This window comes from Drosophila hydei, unplaced genomic scaffold (assembly GCF_003285905.1).
Source record: "Drosophila hydei strain 15085-1641.00,03,60 unplaced genomic scaffold, DhydRS2 tig00000060-arrow-pilon, whole genome shotgun sequence".
NCBI lineage: Eukaryota > Metazoa > Arthropoda > Insecta > Diptera > Drosophilidae > Drosophila > Drosophila hydei.
This window is the reverse complement of record NW_022045656.1, coordinates 4,199,369-4,216,842: the sequence shown is the minus strand read 5'-3', so window position 1 is coordinate 4,216,842 and position 17,474 is coordinate 4,199,369. Positions and strand designations below refer to the sequence as shown.

At 41.6% G+C, this 17,474-nt stretch overlaps 1 protein-coding gene across 1 annotated transcript; it reads left to right on the top strand.

Moving 5' to 3' along the window:
• Positions 1-200: 200 nt before the first annotated feature.
• LOC111592648 (putative fatty acyl-CoA reductase CG5065) lies at positions 201-17,418 on the top strand. The gene is made up of 12 exons (XM_023304998.2): positions 201-442; positions 11,848-12,534; positions 12,646-12,994; positions 14,973-15,089; positions 15,162-15,266; positions 15,334-15,477; positions 15,536-15,670; positions 15,731-15,851; positions 15,915-16,214; positions 16,278-16,410; positions 16,474-16,731; positions 16,808-17,418. The coding sequence occupies exons 2-12, from the start codon at positions 12,431-12,433 to the stop codon at positions 16,953-16,955; spliced, it is 1,914 nt and encodes a 637-aa protein (XP_023160766.1). The 5' UTR covers positions 201-442; positions 11,848-12,430; the 3' UTR covers positions 16,956-17,418.
• The last annotated feature ends 56 nt before the right edge of the window (positions 17,419-17,474 follow it).

Here is a 17,474-nt window from a genome sequence, read left to right as displayed (position 1 = left end):
GCCAAAAAAGAAAAACAAAAAAAAAAAACAAATAAAACTAAAGCAACGAGCTATAACAACAACAACAAGAAACACGCGTCTTCTACAACATTCCCACGATCCCCCGCAGAACTGGGCAGGGCGCTGTTATTTTTTAAAATTCTCAAACGTGTGTCGCGTGTGAAATCTGTGTGTGTCTCTCCCTCTCTATCTCTGTCACTCTGTTTCTCTGTCTCTCTCTCTCTTGCTCTTGTTTTTGAGTAACAACAACAACAACAACAACAGAAAATAGAGGCTGTAAGAAACAAGTGAATGCTCCTTCGACACCACCAACACCAACAACCAGTCGATTCATCAAACGTTTTGTTCCATTCAGTTCAGCTCAGCTCAGCTCAGTTCAGCGCCAGGCAGCAGGCAGCAGGCAGCATCCAGCACTGACGATTCCAACCTCACTTTTGTGCCGGTATGTACAACGTCCCTAGCCCCTTGCCCCTTGCCACTCTACCCCCGCCCACAACCTCACCGCTCTTCCCCCACTGAAATCGTATATGGTATTTATAGTGTTTAATTATGAAGAAGTGCCCAGTTTGTTGTCAAATATGTTGCCAGCTAAAGCTTACAGCAGGCATTTATTTTTAGAGCCTCGAGACACCTTTGCAGCACGCCCCATACACTCACACGCACACACACACAGACTGTCTCTCATAGAGACACGCGAAAAGAGCGAGTGTGAATGAGTTTTGGGGGGTAGCGCATGAGTTTTCTTACTGAAGCAATCGGAATGTATGTCGCTGGGTTTATTATCTCATCGCTATTGGAAACGGCGGCGGTCGTAAAAAATTTAGCGCAAAATCTGTCATTTCCGTTGCTTGCTTCCGCAAACAGCAGCCAGGGAGCGAAAGTCAGAGAGCGAGAGAGAGAGCGTCAAAGAGAATGAGCGCAAATTATGAATAAGAAGAGCAACAATAGTAGCAGCAGCAGCAGCAGCTTCTTCAGCCAGCACAGTGTTGCCGTGCACCGCATTTTATGGGCAACGGCAAAAAGTATGTGACACAAAAATAAAACCTGAAAAATCCAATTATTTGTAACTATTTGAAAGAAGCGCGCTGAATGGAACTTTTTGGTTTACATATATTCAAAAACCAAAAAATAACACTTAATGCTTCAATTAGCTTATCTGCTGCGATTAGATATGTCTATGAGATAGTGAATCAATCAATAGATATCACATGAGTCAATATATTATATAACACTGACAATTTACTGTTTTTTTTTTTGGGTAGCCACCCTTGCGGCGCGCACAAAAGCCGGCAGCGAAAGGCAAATTGGGAGCAGTCAAAAAAGGCAGTAGAAAATTAGTAGTAAATGGGCACAGCTGCGCGAGAGCGACTCTGCGTGGGGGTGTGTGTGTTGTGTGTGTCTGTCTGTGTATGTGTATTGGCATGTGCTAGTGTTGGTGAGAGCAGGCGCGTGAAAAATCTTACAAAGCAAAGGAGCAATACAAAAAGAAAAAACAGGCATTTTCCCAATTGATTTTCAAGGCGGCCGACGTGGTGCAAAAAAAAACTACTACTAAAATATATATGGAATAATATATAAGTGCTGCAGTGCCATAATTAAGAATTTATTGGGAACTTAAAGTTAAGAAAAGCCCGAGAAAATATACAAAAATATTTGCGAGTTATTTAGGAAGTGTTACGTGTGAAAATGTGTGCGAAAATGCGTGAAAAATGCTTGCCAAGCCTTGAGAGCAGCAGCAACGGTAGCGGCAGCAGCAGCGACAGCGACTCATAGCCTATTGCATAAAGATGTGTGTGAGTACGTGTGTGTAGAGTAGCGTCTTCCAGCCACCCGATCCAACCTGCCCTATCACGTCGACCCCAGCAACTCAGCTCGCCGACCGCATGACATCCCAAAAAGTATGCTACACAAATTTGAACGCAATGAGAGCTGCGATTGCTCTTATTGATTTGTGTGTGTTGCTTGGTGTTAGTGTTGTTATTTGTTCTTAGTATTGGAGTTAGCTGCTGTTGTCATTGTTGTTGTTGAACATTAAATTGCAATCGGTTTCATCAGCAGCAGCAGCAGCAGCAGCAGCAGCAACGACAGCGGCAGCAGCGAGGCGATAACATTTCAAGTGCATTATGTCATTTTTCTCGTTTTGTTGTCCACCTGCCTGTGCCGCAAAGTATGTGTGTCTGTATATATATCCATATGTATATGAGTGTGTGTGGGCTATGAGTGTTTGCCATTTTGCCAGTCGAGGACGAGGACACAACGCTCGTTGTCTGTCAACAGGGCGCCATTTAATGCCGTAACTTTGTGTAATTAAAAAAAGAACAAGCAACAAGGCGGGTTTCATATACACCTACACACGCTCACAGGCGCTTGAGGCATTAGTGTATATATATTATAGTTTTATATATGCCACACAAAAAAAGAAATAAGCAAAATTGTAATTTCCGCCCCAGCAACTAACTGAAACTGATGTTGAGCAGAAATTGAAATTTCCGTTGATGTTATTCGAGCTCTGAGGCGTCAGCATAATGATTTAAACGGCTTGACCACACTCTGTATAGGTGTAGGTGTGTGTGTGTGTTTGTGTGTGTGTGCGTGTGTTCGTGCGTGTGTGGCTGTTGAAATATGGCTTGTGCGGCAACGCTTGACGCTTGGGTGCTTCTGGGTTAAAAGGGTCACAGCATGTGGGAGCAAGTGCCGCATTTTATATACGACTGACAATACACATTCAATTGACAGCATGTATATATATATATATAGATAGGGTTGTTACAGTGCTGTCACGATGTAGTGGGAGCGCGGAGAGCGAACTTGGCAAAACAACAATTTAGTGCCTCGGCCTATTTCCGGTTTGATTGAAATTTATGCCTAAAATTAGGCAATGCTTTTCGGCCGCCTGGCAACTGCGCAAGATTTGGAGCACTGAGCGAAATCAGCTGCTAGTTTGTCTTTGGTCGTAACACACCCAGCGCTGCGTCTTGGGCCAGCCAATTGGCTAAGCAAACTAAACGCTTGCCGGCAATTTCCGTTTTTTTCAGCCAACCTGTGTGCCCATTCAATTATCAACTCTAATATTAAAGCAAAGATTCGCAGTCCGGTTTTAGCACGTGTCCGCCTTTCCGTCAGCCCGTCCAGGCAACTGCCCAGCCCACAGCCGGCACGGTTCATCAGCCCAATTTCAGTGTCCTTGAATACGTGCTCAACAGCGCCTTGAGTTGCGTGTAATTCATGTTTTTGAGGTGTGCCTTGCACTGGGCTTTAAGTTTCTCTTTTTTTTTTAACAGTATTTGTTATTGTTTGCCAAATCAATGGAGAGCTCAACGTTCAAGAATCCTCTGTCAGCGCATACTGCATCCGCCCAACAGTCTCGAGCCCGACTGTTGTTGACAAATCAGCTATGCAGTTGTAGGCCGTCAATTGCTTTCGAGAGCAGCAAAACAAAAAAAACAACAGCTTCTGCTAAATATATCTGTAGTAGGCTATCATTGCCTTAATATTTAATATTATTTACCTTTTAATGAGGTCAGCGATGACCGAATTACAAAAAATATAATAACTGAGGTGCATGTGGGTAAAGGGCACTGCAAATAGCCCGCTTTTTAAGTAAATAGCCAGATATAAAAGTAAATATTATTGTAACAGCGCGATAATTGCTTCCCATTTAATTGTGTAAGTTATTTAGGCTTACTTAATCCGAACTGCTGTTAATTTGGCTTATCATCGATTCTTATAGACAGTTTCACATGCCATTTAATAAATCTTTGCGTATAATTGTGGCTTAACGAATTTTAATATTCTTTATCTTATTATATGGAAGCTTATACGCTTATCTGATTCCAAGCGAGCTCAGCTACCTGTTAGGCATTAAGTTCAGAAATCTCTATGATTACTATTTCAAATATTACTACAGCTTTCTCTGTTAGCGAAGCTCAAGCATTGCTATGCCTGTATCAAATCCGAAAGAACTTCTATATAATCGAAGCTAGCTCATTTCTAAGCCTTCATCAAAGTGTCATCACTATTATTATCGAAGGCATTCATCTCTTATCTGTTAACTTGCAGTGTTATCGCTGTTTTTCTATCGCTTTCTATATCGCTTGCTCATCTTTTGCAATATCAGCTTCAGACGCTGCACTTATCGATCATATGGCCACTGCTTGGGGCGCCGATGCCAACATTAGTTCATTGAACTGCTATGCGGCTGGACAAGCAGCACAATGACGGCGGCAATGGGAATGCTCTGCTCCACACCAAATCCAACTTCTCCCACGTGTGCCACGATTTTTAATTAGACAGCGAACACATTTTGTGGGCCAACACCGTTACGCACAGCACTCTGCGCTTACTAAGCTTATGTGTGGTTGTGTGTGTGTGTGTACTTTGACCTCTTTGGTCAATGTCAGTGCTATTGGGACTCGGCTCTTGGACTTGGTCTTGGCGTTGGTCTTGGACTTGGACTGGGTCTGTCTCTCAGATTAAATTTCTTTGCATGCGCAGGCAGGTTTTTCCACACACACTTGCTGGCATCAACGTTTCCACGACTCGTTTTTCACAGTTCTTTGCGGCTTTTTCAATTAAAGCTTGTTGCATGCCACCAGCGCCGCCGTCGGCGTCGTCGACGTCGTTTACGTGTCGCTCTTCACGAGCCAGCTGAGCACCGCTGTACGCCCCTCCCGCCTTGTGCCCTGGCTTTCTTTTGTGCGCTTTGTGGCTGCCTTTCGTGTCGCTGCTTCTGCCTCTGCCTCTGGTTCAGTTGCTGCCTCTGCCACAGCCGCTGTCGCTGTCGCTGCCGCTGTCGACGTTGACTGACGCTGCATAAAGTCTTTCACTTCTTTGGCATCCAAGTTTAGTTCAGTTCCAGCCGGCGTACGTAGCGCACGCGTCTTGCTAGATCGATCCGACACAACGGGACATCGAAAATAATCGAGTTAGCAGCGATAAACGATAAGCGAGCATATAGAACGCGCCGCGCGCTCACTCTCTCCCCCCTTCTCTCTTACTCTCTGTGTGTGTGTGCGTGTGTGCGTGGCTCTCGTGCATTCTCTGTCATACTCTTTCACTCTCTCACTTCTCTCACGGCCGTTCGATTTCTTTGCGCATGCGCGCAGCGACTCGAAGACAAACACACGCATGCGCTGTCTCCGTCTCTGTCAGCGTCTTCGTCAGCGACTCCGCGCAAAAGTGAAAATATTTGGAGAAATTTCTTGAGCAGAATTTCAGTTGCCAGTTTTTTGTGTGTCACAGCTTTAAAAAAAAATTAAAAAAACAACAACAAAATCGATAACCAATAAAAGGAGAAATAAATTAGCACGCCTTCATTCAAAGCTCCATGATTGACCCGCCCTGCTATCGAAATCGAATTCAAATCCGAAACACTTTGCAGCAATTAGCCCAAAACGAAAGTGTTCGCAAATGTCATTGACCCAGATCTGAATCGAAATTTGGAACCAACACCAGCAGCAGCAGCAGCAGCAGCAGCAAGAGCAGCAGTGGCAGCAACAGCAACAGCAGCAGCAAGAGCAACAGTCGAAAACTAAGTTTCAACTTCTGCTCGCTTCAGTTTGTTAACTTTTAGTTAACTCTTAACTCTTTTTCTTTTTAACAAGTAAGTGTAAGGCCGCCTGCGTGGCTAAAAATATGCAAACGGCGGCAAATATTTGAGAGGGGGCGGGGCAGGGTAGGTGTTTATGTTCGCTTATGCAACGTTGACGTAATATTTAGTCTAAAACTAAAGACGACAGCGAGAAAGTTGCTACAACAACAGCGTTTTCGAAACCTCGTCTCTTTCGCTCATTTTTGTTTTTGATATTTGTAATATTAATCATTGCATATTTACAAATAAAATTTGCACACACTCACACACATACTCACACAGTTGCTACGAATATGAAGACGCAGCATAATAAATAAACATGGATCACGGTCAGCTACAGACCGTAACAGATACACAGACTTTGAGATACACAACAGCGTTACAGATACAGATACATCTTTTTCAGCTATAGCTCGAACACATTGCAATTCCGTTTTCAGGTGTTGCGAAAACGGTTTTTTTCGGCGCTATTTACCCTTGTTTCGCTGACGTCTGCGCTTTATGCGTAGCTCTTTGTAAATGCCATTACAGCCACAATAATTTGAATATACATATATGAATATACAAGTTTATAAATATATATATATGTATATAATATATAAATAATATCGGACATTGTCTGACCACACGCTTTGACCCACTTAAATACGACTACAGCGCATGCGCAAATGCAGTCAAAATTCCGCGGGCTTTTCCAAACCTTTCCACAATCTCAGACGAAGAAATACTTATATATATATAAGTAAATACATATATACAGATAGACATGCATGTATATGTATCATATATATGCCACTCAATTTCATTAAATATTTCTATTGATTACGTGCCATGATTTTTGTATCAGCTTCAGCGAAATTTCATTCGCTTACCAAAGCACTTTCGCATGTCTGAATACCGAATCGATTCGAGTCGAATTCTAAGCCTTTACACTCTGCCAGAATTCTAAAATGGTTTGCCAGGCCTTTAACAGTGGGCACTGTGTGCAGTGTGCATTGGCACGACCTCAATTGGCATATTTGATGGCCCAGTTTATTACTTGTGACGTAGTTGGATACGTTGGCTCAGGCAGTTATATGGGATCTACGGTTATAAAGCGTTCCATTATCGTTCGACTGCGATCAACACATGAAAAGTCGTTAAGCCAAGAGTCTACTAATATTTTCGATTTTCGATCTTTATCTTCCGGTTTGACATTTATTGTTATTCTTTATCTTTTCAACGAGCTTTAAATTTCGCTTTTTATAGCGCATCTTGGGTAAATACTGAATATTATTTAGTTATTTGCCAAGTTCTTTCGTCTTCTACTATTATACTTTTTTCATAAAGCTTTTCTGTTTCATAAAACTTCTCATTATTCTTTAGTCAATATTTTGTATTCCTCTTTTCTCTAGAGCCTAATCTCAAAGAACTCTTAAATCTAGACTGGGTACTAGACAACTTTACGTATGCCCCTCTAGCTTTCATAAGAGTTTCCTGTCTATTTTGATTATCAAGGGAGGTTAATTACTTGAAGCACTTTCTATGCAAGTTCATGAGCCTCAACTCTTATCCGAAAATCGTCTGGCATTATAATTCCTCGGGTTGCTCAGCCTCTTATCTGCTAGTACATCTTCTTTTCTATGCTCTAATCAATCTCACGTGCTGTTTTACAATTCATAAATTTCAATTTAACAAAATTGCAACGCAATTTCATAAATCACTTGCGATGGGGGCGTGATACATATATATATATATATATATATATATATATATATATATAATTTTTTTTTGGTTAATTAGTCGGGTACGATTTAATTGGTGCTGTAGACATTGTTCTTAGCTTTGGAGGTTCGCGTATTATATAGTCTTAGCTCATGTTTGGGGCTAAAAATAAATATAAATATAAATTCTAATTGTAAAATTACTTAATATCTAACTTTGAGAGGCCGTCAGCTGACTTTCAATTGGGCTGGACTGAAAATTTGCCTGGACTGGGGGACTGAGAAGCTGGAAAGAAGCGGGCAGAGATAGGGGGCCTGTGCCTGTGTACAGCGACAGCGTTTTCACTCAGCCGGGGGCCCCATTATACACACTTAAATTTAACTTTTATGCTGTAAACTGCGAAGCGCTTTGTTTGTTAATCAAAAGCGCAAATTATGGGCACTGCCAGATGCAGAGGACTGTGGCCACAGATTAGCTCAGCTTAGCTCAGCTCAGCTCAGCTCGGAGCACAGAGTCACAGATGTCACAGATTTATTCAATTACACACAAAGCATAGATAACTTACGATAACTGTAAAAGCAGCCCGAGAACGGGTGGGGGTACACGGCACACACCACACACCACACACACATAACAAACAACAAACCAACACACTCGCACAACAGCAACAGCAACGAGAGACACTCGTCAGACTCGAAAGGTTCAATAGAATAGAGGGCACAGACCCATTATGATGCCATATTGTGCCCAGCATCCGCTCGGGACTTACATTTACATAATGTGCCCCATTGTCGAAAAGTGAAAATATGTCTATTTGAACTTTCGTTTGTAGTTGTCATCATCATCTCCATCGTCGTCATCCGATTGAAACAATCTTCAAAATTGCCAAAGCAAACAGCGTCTCAAGAGTTGACACCTTTTGAACCGCCAGTAGAACTGACCAAAGAGTCCATGGCCAAAGTCCATAAGATATATGTCAGGCAATTCTTCCGCATTTCACCCAAACAGCAACAATAAGAAAATCCCATGTAATCCGAAAGCAACAAGGCCCCTTGGAAATAGAGAACCAGAAAATCAGGCAAGAACTAGCTGCAAAGTGGCTTCAAATGCGGTCTGAGTTCAGCCAACGAATAGTTGATGCTCTGCAAGGCAGCATAGAAAGAAAACTTAAATTTGAAAATAGACGAAAGAAAAAGCCAATCAAAATATTTTACTTAATTTTATTATTACTGAAGTCGCTCATAAATTTATTAATTAAACTTACTATTTTTTTACCATATGTAATTAATGAAGTTTTTTGTTCAAATTCCGCAATTCATCCAAAACTATTAAGTTTTGCGTTGAACTTTTACCCCTAGACTCAGCGGCTGGCTAAGGGTCTGCTTAGCCAGCTGAGACTAATTAAGTAAAGGTGCATTTATTAGTTTATTTATTGACTTTAACTGCACTTTCTAATAGCTGCGAAGTAAACCAGTTTTCGACATGCAAATATTTAATAATCTTAATGCATATTCATTCATACGTCCACAATTGTCAGGTGAAACAGTAATCTATAGATGTCTTATCGCTGGCGATAAATGTTCTTTAGTTGTCGCTTGCTGAATATCTATATTTATACTTCAACCTTTAACATAAGGCAGTTAATGCAAATATATTTAATATAACTATGGAATTTAATTAGTTCAAGGAATGTTTGTAAATAGATTATTAGAAGAAAAACAAAATAGTTTGAATTGTAGAGCCTTAATGATATATATCTTGTTTATATTTAAATATTAATCTATTTATATAGATTACTAATTAATAGAGAAAGAGTATCTGTGGGTTACAGAGCTGTTGATTAAGCGGCTATTGTCTGATTTTTGCCAAGGGTATTGGCCTAAAATGTAGCCAAGTAATGGACAGACAAAGACGAGAGCTTGGGTTTTATGAAAGACCAGGGCCAGTTGTTATTGTTGCTGTTGTTGTTGTTGTTTCTGTTGCTGCTGTCGCCGTTGTCGAAGTCGATGACGCTGACGATGATGATATGCGGCACGATTATAGGAAATGGGTCAAACAATACACAGGCATAACAGTGTAACTACCTTGTCAAGGCAGGTTGAATGTTTACCGTTTAACGCACACACACACAAACACACACACGGAGACACGTACATACACAGTTATACGAAATACTGCAGCTACAGATTGGTCTTCATGTTTGGTTAACACGCGCAGAGGTGTGGTTCGATTTTGAGGCGATGCAGTGGTGCGGCGGTTCATGTTGGCTCTGCCTTTGCTTAAGCGCGCGAATTTTAAAGTCGCTCTCAAGAGAGTCGCAGAGCGAAAGAGCGTAAGAGCGAGAGCGAGAGCGTGCTAGAGCGAGAGGGCGAGCGCCAAATCATGCGATGAAAAAGTTGATTTTCAAGAAATTTCACTTTAGAATATGAGGCGGAAGAAGAAGTTGCGCTTTGGGGCTGACCGAAAATGGTAAAACTGGATTCCCTGGGAAGGTCCATTGATAAATTTACAGTTACGTGATGAGAGCCACTCCGTATCAGTCAGCGGTGTTTAAACTTTAATTATGCGGCAGCTAGCGAGCTGTCTCTGTAGTGGTAGTTGATGGGCACTCGAAACAGCGGATATGATTCGATAATATCATGAAAGAGCTGTGCCAATTTAACACATTTCTTAACTCGACAACAACAATAAAAATAAACGCTGCGTCAGTGAAAGAAATATAAAATACAAATGACCAAAGAGAAAAAAACTAAAAAATCAACAACAGAAAAAATTCAAGTCTCCCTCTCTCTGTCTATTTCTCCCTCTCTTTCGCTCTAGCTCTCTAAACTCTCTGGAAATAGATTTTTTTGCTGTACCTCAAATGAAAACGAAAGTTTGGCTAACCAAAAAAAAAATGACCAAATTTAAATACGTTGAAAAAAAATGAAATAAAATACAACAACATATTGCGGAATTTAGATATTTAAAAGTGAAAGCCATGGGCTGGCCCTCCGCGTTGGACTTGAATTTGAGACGCATTTCAGACAAATATGTCCGCATTTCGAAGAGATGTTCCATATATATACATACCTATGAAGACAGATAAGAAAAAACCCATGCGTCGCAATGTGACGTGTACCCAGTTCCTGTCCACATTCAACATTTGAACAGCGTTTAATTTGAATTTCATTGTTGTTGCCTTCGGTAATTAGCTAACGCATTAACGATGGCAATAATTTCCCCGTTTGGCTATTAGGTGCAAAGTTTGCACGGCGGAGATGCTGTTTTACATGTGATGCTGTTGACATGTGTGTGACAACTTGAACTCTGATCGATATAAATGCCTCTGCCCTCAGAGCTGGGTGTGTTTCCTGACCAGAAGGGTTACGGAATCGTTTCGCAGTCTAGCCCAGGCGCACACACTCACACAGAGAGAACAAACACACGCAGTTCTAGCGAAATGGTAATTTTTGTTTGAGCTTAACAAAACAACAATCACTTAGCAACATTTGCATTTCTTGTCGTCATTTTGTTGACAGATTCATTCAATATTTTACAACTCTAACTTATTAGGCAGATGACGTGTGCTTGATTTGTAGCTGTTACTTTTCTCCTTTGGCGGGGCCTATAGGTTCTCATTTAATTCCAAAATGATGCACATCAGAGCTTTCATGTCACACTTAGCTGGCTGCATTAGTATTAGTGAGCTTTTGCAAGCTCCGCTTGCCAGCGTTGTCCAGCGTCGAGCTTTGGCGTGTTTGTGTCTCGCATCAGTGTGTGACTAGTTGGGGTTTTTTATTTGATGTAGCGTATTTGTATAGCAGTTAAGCTGAATGAGTGCTCGAATCGACTCGATGCGATTCCGTCGATATAGAATGCCCGCTCACAGGCAACGGAGTGCGCATTCGTAGTCTGCCATCGATATCGACAGCAGCGTGTGGTTTTAGCCGCTTTTCTGTTTGGTTAGTTCCTCAATTGGCCACCTAAGCGGCTTAAAGTCTTTAAAGAGCTTTGCATATTTTGTGCTATTGTGCGTTAAATTAAATTGCGGTTGCAGCTAGTGGCAAAAAGGATACCAACTGCCTGTACATATGTATTACATCATATATATATAAATGTATATACATCAGTTGAGTGTAGTTCGTGTCTTGCAGACGTCATGAAATTTGTTTGTTGCTGGCTGCCATCCAAGGATAAAAATCGCACCACCATCTACGTCATTTGGCCAAAATTGATGTCTGCTTTGCTTAGTTGTTGTATGGCATCCGTTTTGGGGCTTCCTCACGCACTTGCCACATGATCTGTCAAAGACGTCTATATTTAGGCCCAGGCTCTCGCCTCGTGTGACACTTTGATAGATAGACAGGCACGGGCGAGCAGCTTGTGATGTGGGTTCTCGATTGAATGTTGAACTCACTTTCTATTTCCAGCTTCGGCTAAAAATAAATGGCAAACAGTTTCGCTACTTTATGGAGCACTCAAATTCACTTTTCCCTATTTTCTCAGATTGTCTCAATGTTCAATGAAATTCGTAATTATTTTAATCCTTTTTCCTCTCTCTCTCATTTCAGCACAATTTACCAGCTCTGCAGCTTTTGTCATCTCTTCCACACATACAGGCAACAAGAGAGACAGGACTCTAGATTCTGACTCTGTTTAGCTTCAACTTTTAGAAATTTTCTAGTTTTCCAGCTGAACGCCGATAGCGCATATATTATATATGTATATTTGCGAAAATGGAAGTGTTTCACGGCGCTAGCAGCAACAACTTCAGTAAAATTCTGTGAAACCTAATGGCAATTAAACAATACAATAATTAAAGCTAAAGCACAATTAGCAGCGGTGTGTTCCAACTAAAATACAAGAACTAAATCAACTTCCCCAGAAAACACTTCCAAAAGAAGAGAAAAACCGAAGCGTAACTTGAACAATAAAACATTAATTTTAGCTGAAGGAGAATTTGAGGAGCGCACATTGCAAATGATTCAACTGCTTCCTAACTAAGCTAAGTGCGAGGGATACTTTAAGGGTAAAACATATATATATATATAGGTATATATATATATATTTAAATAACTGAAATATAAAAGATAACAAGAACAACTGCAACACGTTACGGCAACCCCAGCAGCAGCAGCAGCAGCAGCAACAAACATGTCACTCGCCGTCGCCAACAAAACAGAAACGGAAAACTGCATCAGCAGTAGCAACAGCAACAGCAACAGCCTCAAACAGTCGCCACAGCCCGCACAGCAACCGCATAGCAGCAGCAACAGCAATAGCAACAGCAACAGCAACAGCAGCAACAGCAGCAGCAGCAGCAGTAATAACAGCAGCAGCAGCAGCAACAGTAGCAACAGCAGCAGCAGCAACAACAACAGCGATGCTACGTTCTCATTGCTGAACGGCACTCACTCGCATCAGCGCAGCAATGGACTCACTGCTGCGGCGCACGCAGCTGTCAGCTATGCCAGCGCCGGCAGCGGAAGTGGTGCGGGCAATGGCAGTGGTATTGTCGGCGGTGGTGGTGCGGGTGCGGCAGCTGGCCTCAATGCGGCTCTGCTTGGCGCTGCGCCGGCCACAGCGCTGCCCAGCAATGGGGGCCTGCAGTCACCATACGAGCGCTACAGAGTCGATGATACCAGTTACGTGCCCATCGGACAGTTCTACGCTGGACGAAGCGTTTTCATTACGGGCGGCACTGGCTTTATGGGCAAGGTGAGTTTATCTATTAATTGATTATATTTTGTATTTAGCATTGATAATAGGGTGGGAGTACAGGGAGAGACATAGTAGTAGGAGTTATTTCCGTTTATTATCGAGTAATCGGTTATCGATAATTGTTGTTAATTGCTTATCGAATAATCGTTAAGCTAGTATCGTATGATCGTTAGTCGATTATCGAATCGTTAAGCCTCTATGAAAATTGTGAATGATCTATTCGAGATATCGTTTCTTAAAGTAATCGAATGTTTGCTTTTTGCTAAGCAATCGAATAATTGGTCACTTGTAACTGTCCAGGGGGTAACAATTATTTAAGCCTGCTGTCGAATAACTGTTAATACATTATCGAAAAATCCCTAATTGGTTAAAGAACAACGTTAATCGGTTATCGAATAATTGTTCTGCTGACGTTTAGCTTTCTTAAAATAAAATAAACAATCGAATAACTTCACACTCAGTCCTTGAAATCGGGACTGCCCTATTAGGTCGTGTCTGATTTTACGATTGTATATTGTAATCGAAAAATCGATGTTCATGTTACACAGTGATTGGACTATATTTTTTGCGAGGACTGGTTAAATATTAACTAGAGTTTGAACGTCGACTCAAACTCGCCTGTAGCTAGGCCTTAGCAATTTTTATTGCATACTTTAGCGGGCTGCACGCACCATTCATCACGCATACGCCACGTGCGGCGCATGCAATTGCGTTATTTGCATCGTGCGGAGTGTTGAACTCTGGCCACGCCTGGCAACGAATTGAGGTTATTCTATTGCACTCTCAAAATACTTAGTTACATGCAAATCAACATCTCAGACAAACAACAAACGGGGTGTGTGAGTGGGCTGCTTCAGATGTCGAGTGTCGCATCTCTGCCGGAAAGTCTGGTGTTGACTCATCGTACTGGCATGTCTATGCACACACACTCGCACACATGTCACATAAGCTCTAATTGTTCCTCATACACACACTCACACACACACATCACTCTGACTCCTAACATATCCTGTAGCTGTTGTGCCAATTTTCAGCCATTGTTTTGCATATGTGTGCGTGTGTGCTGGTTGCATGCCTCCTGCCTGCGTCATTATGACATGTAATCGTTGGCGCCGGTGCCGCTCAGACTGCCACTCAATTGTACAGTGTGGCAAACGTTGTTTGTATTGTAAGCGCTCAATGCTGTTTCGCATCGATTTTGTAATCTAGTTGCCAGGCACTGTAATTTAAATGCCATAACCTGCTACCTGTACGTCACAATAGAGTACGCCCCCAAGCTGCGCCGCCCTGTTGTCTTTATTGCTGTCTTCTTTTGTTATTTGAAATACAATTTTCACTTTGTTATTTGGGGCGTGTCTGGCTGCGTGCACATCCAGTCAACGTCCTTCGTGAATGGCCATTGATAACATTCGATTTGGTGTTTATCCATTCATTCAGTGTACTTTGACTGCTCACTTAGCGGCCCCTTCAACTCTTGACACAACGGCCTGAAGGGCGCGAGCTCCGCTTGACTGACCGTAATTATAGTTTACGGCCTAATGAATATGTTCTGTTTGCCCAGAAGTGACTGTACTCAAATTGGTTAATCAACAGAAAGTGCTTCAAAAAAGTGCCCCACATTGTGTTTTGAGACGTAGTTTATTCTTACAAAATAGACACCAGCAAACGTCAGGTTGTTTTGATTAGGAAATGCTAATTTTATTGCATCAGCTTTAGCTGCTAATGCTTTTCACTTTGCACTTAATTTTTATGATCTCATGTATCATAAATGGTAACTTATAACTTGTATTGTAGCTTTTTCACTTGACTGTTCTTTGATCGAACAGTTAGTCAATCAGCATCAATCAAAAGTTAAATCGATGAGTTGATCAACTGCTGAGCTAATCAGTTTGTCAGTCTGTCAATACCTATGCCAATCAGCCTCTCAATACATATTTCACTCTTGTTCATCTCGCTTATTTCTTTCCATTTCCAGGTGCTTGTTGAGAAACTGTTACGTTCATGTCCGGATATAAGAAATATATATCTGCTGATACGACCGAAGCGCGGCCAAGAGGTTTCGGCGCGCCTTACGGAACTCCTAAATGCACCGGTAAAATTAAATTTATAATAATCAAATTCAAGATCAACTTCTAATTAACTAAGATTTTCGCTCAACTATTAGCTATTCGAATCATTGCGTCGCGAGAAGCCGAAGGAATTAAGCAAAGTCATACCCATATCCGGCGATATAACATCGGAGGAACTGGGCATCTCAGAGAGCGATCAAGTAGGTGTTGATGATGATGACGCTGATGAAAAGAGTCAATACTAACTATTCTCTATTTCTTTGGTAGAGCCTACTTTGTCGCAATGTTTCCGTTGTATTTCATTCGGCTGCCACTGTGAAATTCGATGAGAAGCTCAAGCTTTCAGTCACAATCAACATGCTGGGCACAAAGCGGTTGGTCGAACTCTGTCATCGCATGATGTCCCTAGACGTGAGTGTATCTAAGCTCAACTTATAGGCAACCCATTACTTATATAATACTTTTTCAGGCACTTATTCATGTATCCACTGCCTATTGCAATTGCGATAGAACCGATGTATCAGAGGTTATCTATGCACCACCCTATAATCCCGATGATATCATCTCATTAATCAACTGGCTTCCGGAGGATATACTTGATCAGGTGTGTATATACATGAAAATATGTAATTAAATAATTAATCTGATCATCTTCTTCTCACAGCTGACACCGCGCCTCATTGGCAAGCGCCCCAATACGTATACATTTACAAAAGCCTTAGCGGAGCATATGTTACTTAAGGAGGCTGGAAACCTGCCCGTTGCCATTGTGAGACCCTCAATTGGTATGTATCTTGCAGACCATGCGATTCGCAACTATATTTTAACGAAATGTACTGCATTTACAGTGACTGCCAGCCTGAATGAGCCCTTTGCCGGTTGGGTGGATAACTTTAATGGGCCAACGGGTCTAGTCTCGGCGCTGGCCAAGGGCCTCTTCCGTACAATGATGTGCGAAAAGAACTACGTGGCCGATATGGTACCTGTTGATATTGTGATTAATTTAATGATTGCCGCTGCCTGGCGCACAGCGACGCGTAAATCCAATAATTTACTCATATACAATTGTTGTACCGGCCAACGTAATCCCATCATATGGTCTGAGTTTGTCACGTATGCCATGTCCAGTGTGCGCAAACATCCCTTGGGTAGGTCTCTTTCTCTCCTAACTGAGATCTCATCTGATCAGGAACTCTATATTCTGTTTTCAGAGGGCTGTCTGTGGTATCCAACTGGTGACCTGCGCATGAATCGTCCAATGAACACGCTGAACTGTATATTAAAACATTTTCTACCAGCTCACATACTGGATGCTGTGGCGCGCATTATGGGCAAGAAGCCATTGTAAGCTGAGCACTCACACACTGGCAGCGCGCTTCAATACTAATGCAATTGCAATCGTTTCAGTGTTGTCAACGTACAAAACAAAATTGCCAAAGCTGTCGAATGCTTAGAATATTTTGCCACGCGTCAATGGCGTTTTAAGGACGACAATGTGAATGGCCTGCTGCACACGCTCAGTCCCAAGGATCGTGAGATATTTGTATTTGATGTGCGCAACATAAACTGGGATAAATATGTGGAGCGCTATGTTTTGGGCTTTAGGGAGTTTTTATTTAAGCAGCGTCCCGAATCGCTGCCCGCCAGCAGAAAGCGTATGGTCAGGTATGTGCAAATTGTTCACATCACATTCGAGTTGCAATTTAATTGATTTGACCTTTATTGTATTCAATCATTATAGATTGTACTATCTGCATCAGCTGATAAAGGTGGTTGCTGTGCTGCTCACCTGGCGTTTTCTTATGTCACGCTCGAAGCGCTTAAATGATTTGTGGAGCGCGTTTCTGGAAAATGTGCTCAAGATCGCGCGCCTAATACCATTTTTGTAATAATCCGGCTGACAACTGCAGCAACAACAGCAACAGCAACAGCATAAATCTTGTCTGGTGATGTTCTTCTTTGCAATTTCTAAATGCCTTCAACATGGCATACGTTTTAGAGGTTTTTAGCAAATAATTATAATCATATTTTTATATATGTTAAACGAGTAAACAAACCTAACAATCGGGTTCATTAAATATGGCATCCGTGGATAAGAAAAGACGAAAACACACAAATACAGATGCGGTGCCAGGTGTCTGCCCACACCTGCCCACCGGTCGGATGTGCAATTTTTGAGATACAGACATATATATATAAATATATATGTATATGTATATATATACATATTTAAATGCCTCTCCAAGGGTGTCGGTTCTCTCGTTGGCGAGTTAAAGACGTAATTTTTGTAAATTTTGTGCAGTCAACTAAGTAAAAGTAATACTATTATAATACGAATCAAATAAAGCGTATATATAATATATACAAAATAAAATATTCCACCTTTGCGAAAACACAAAACAAAACAA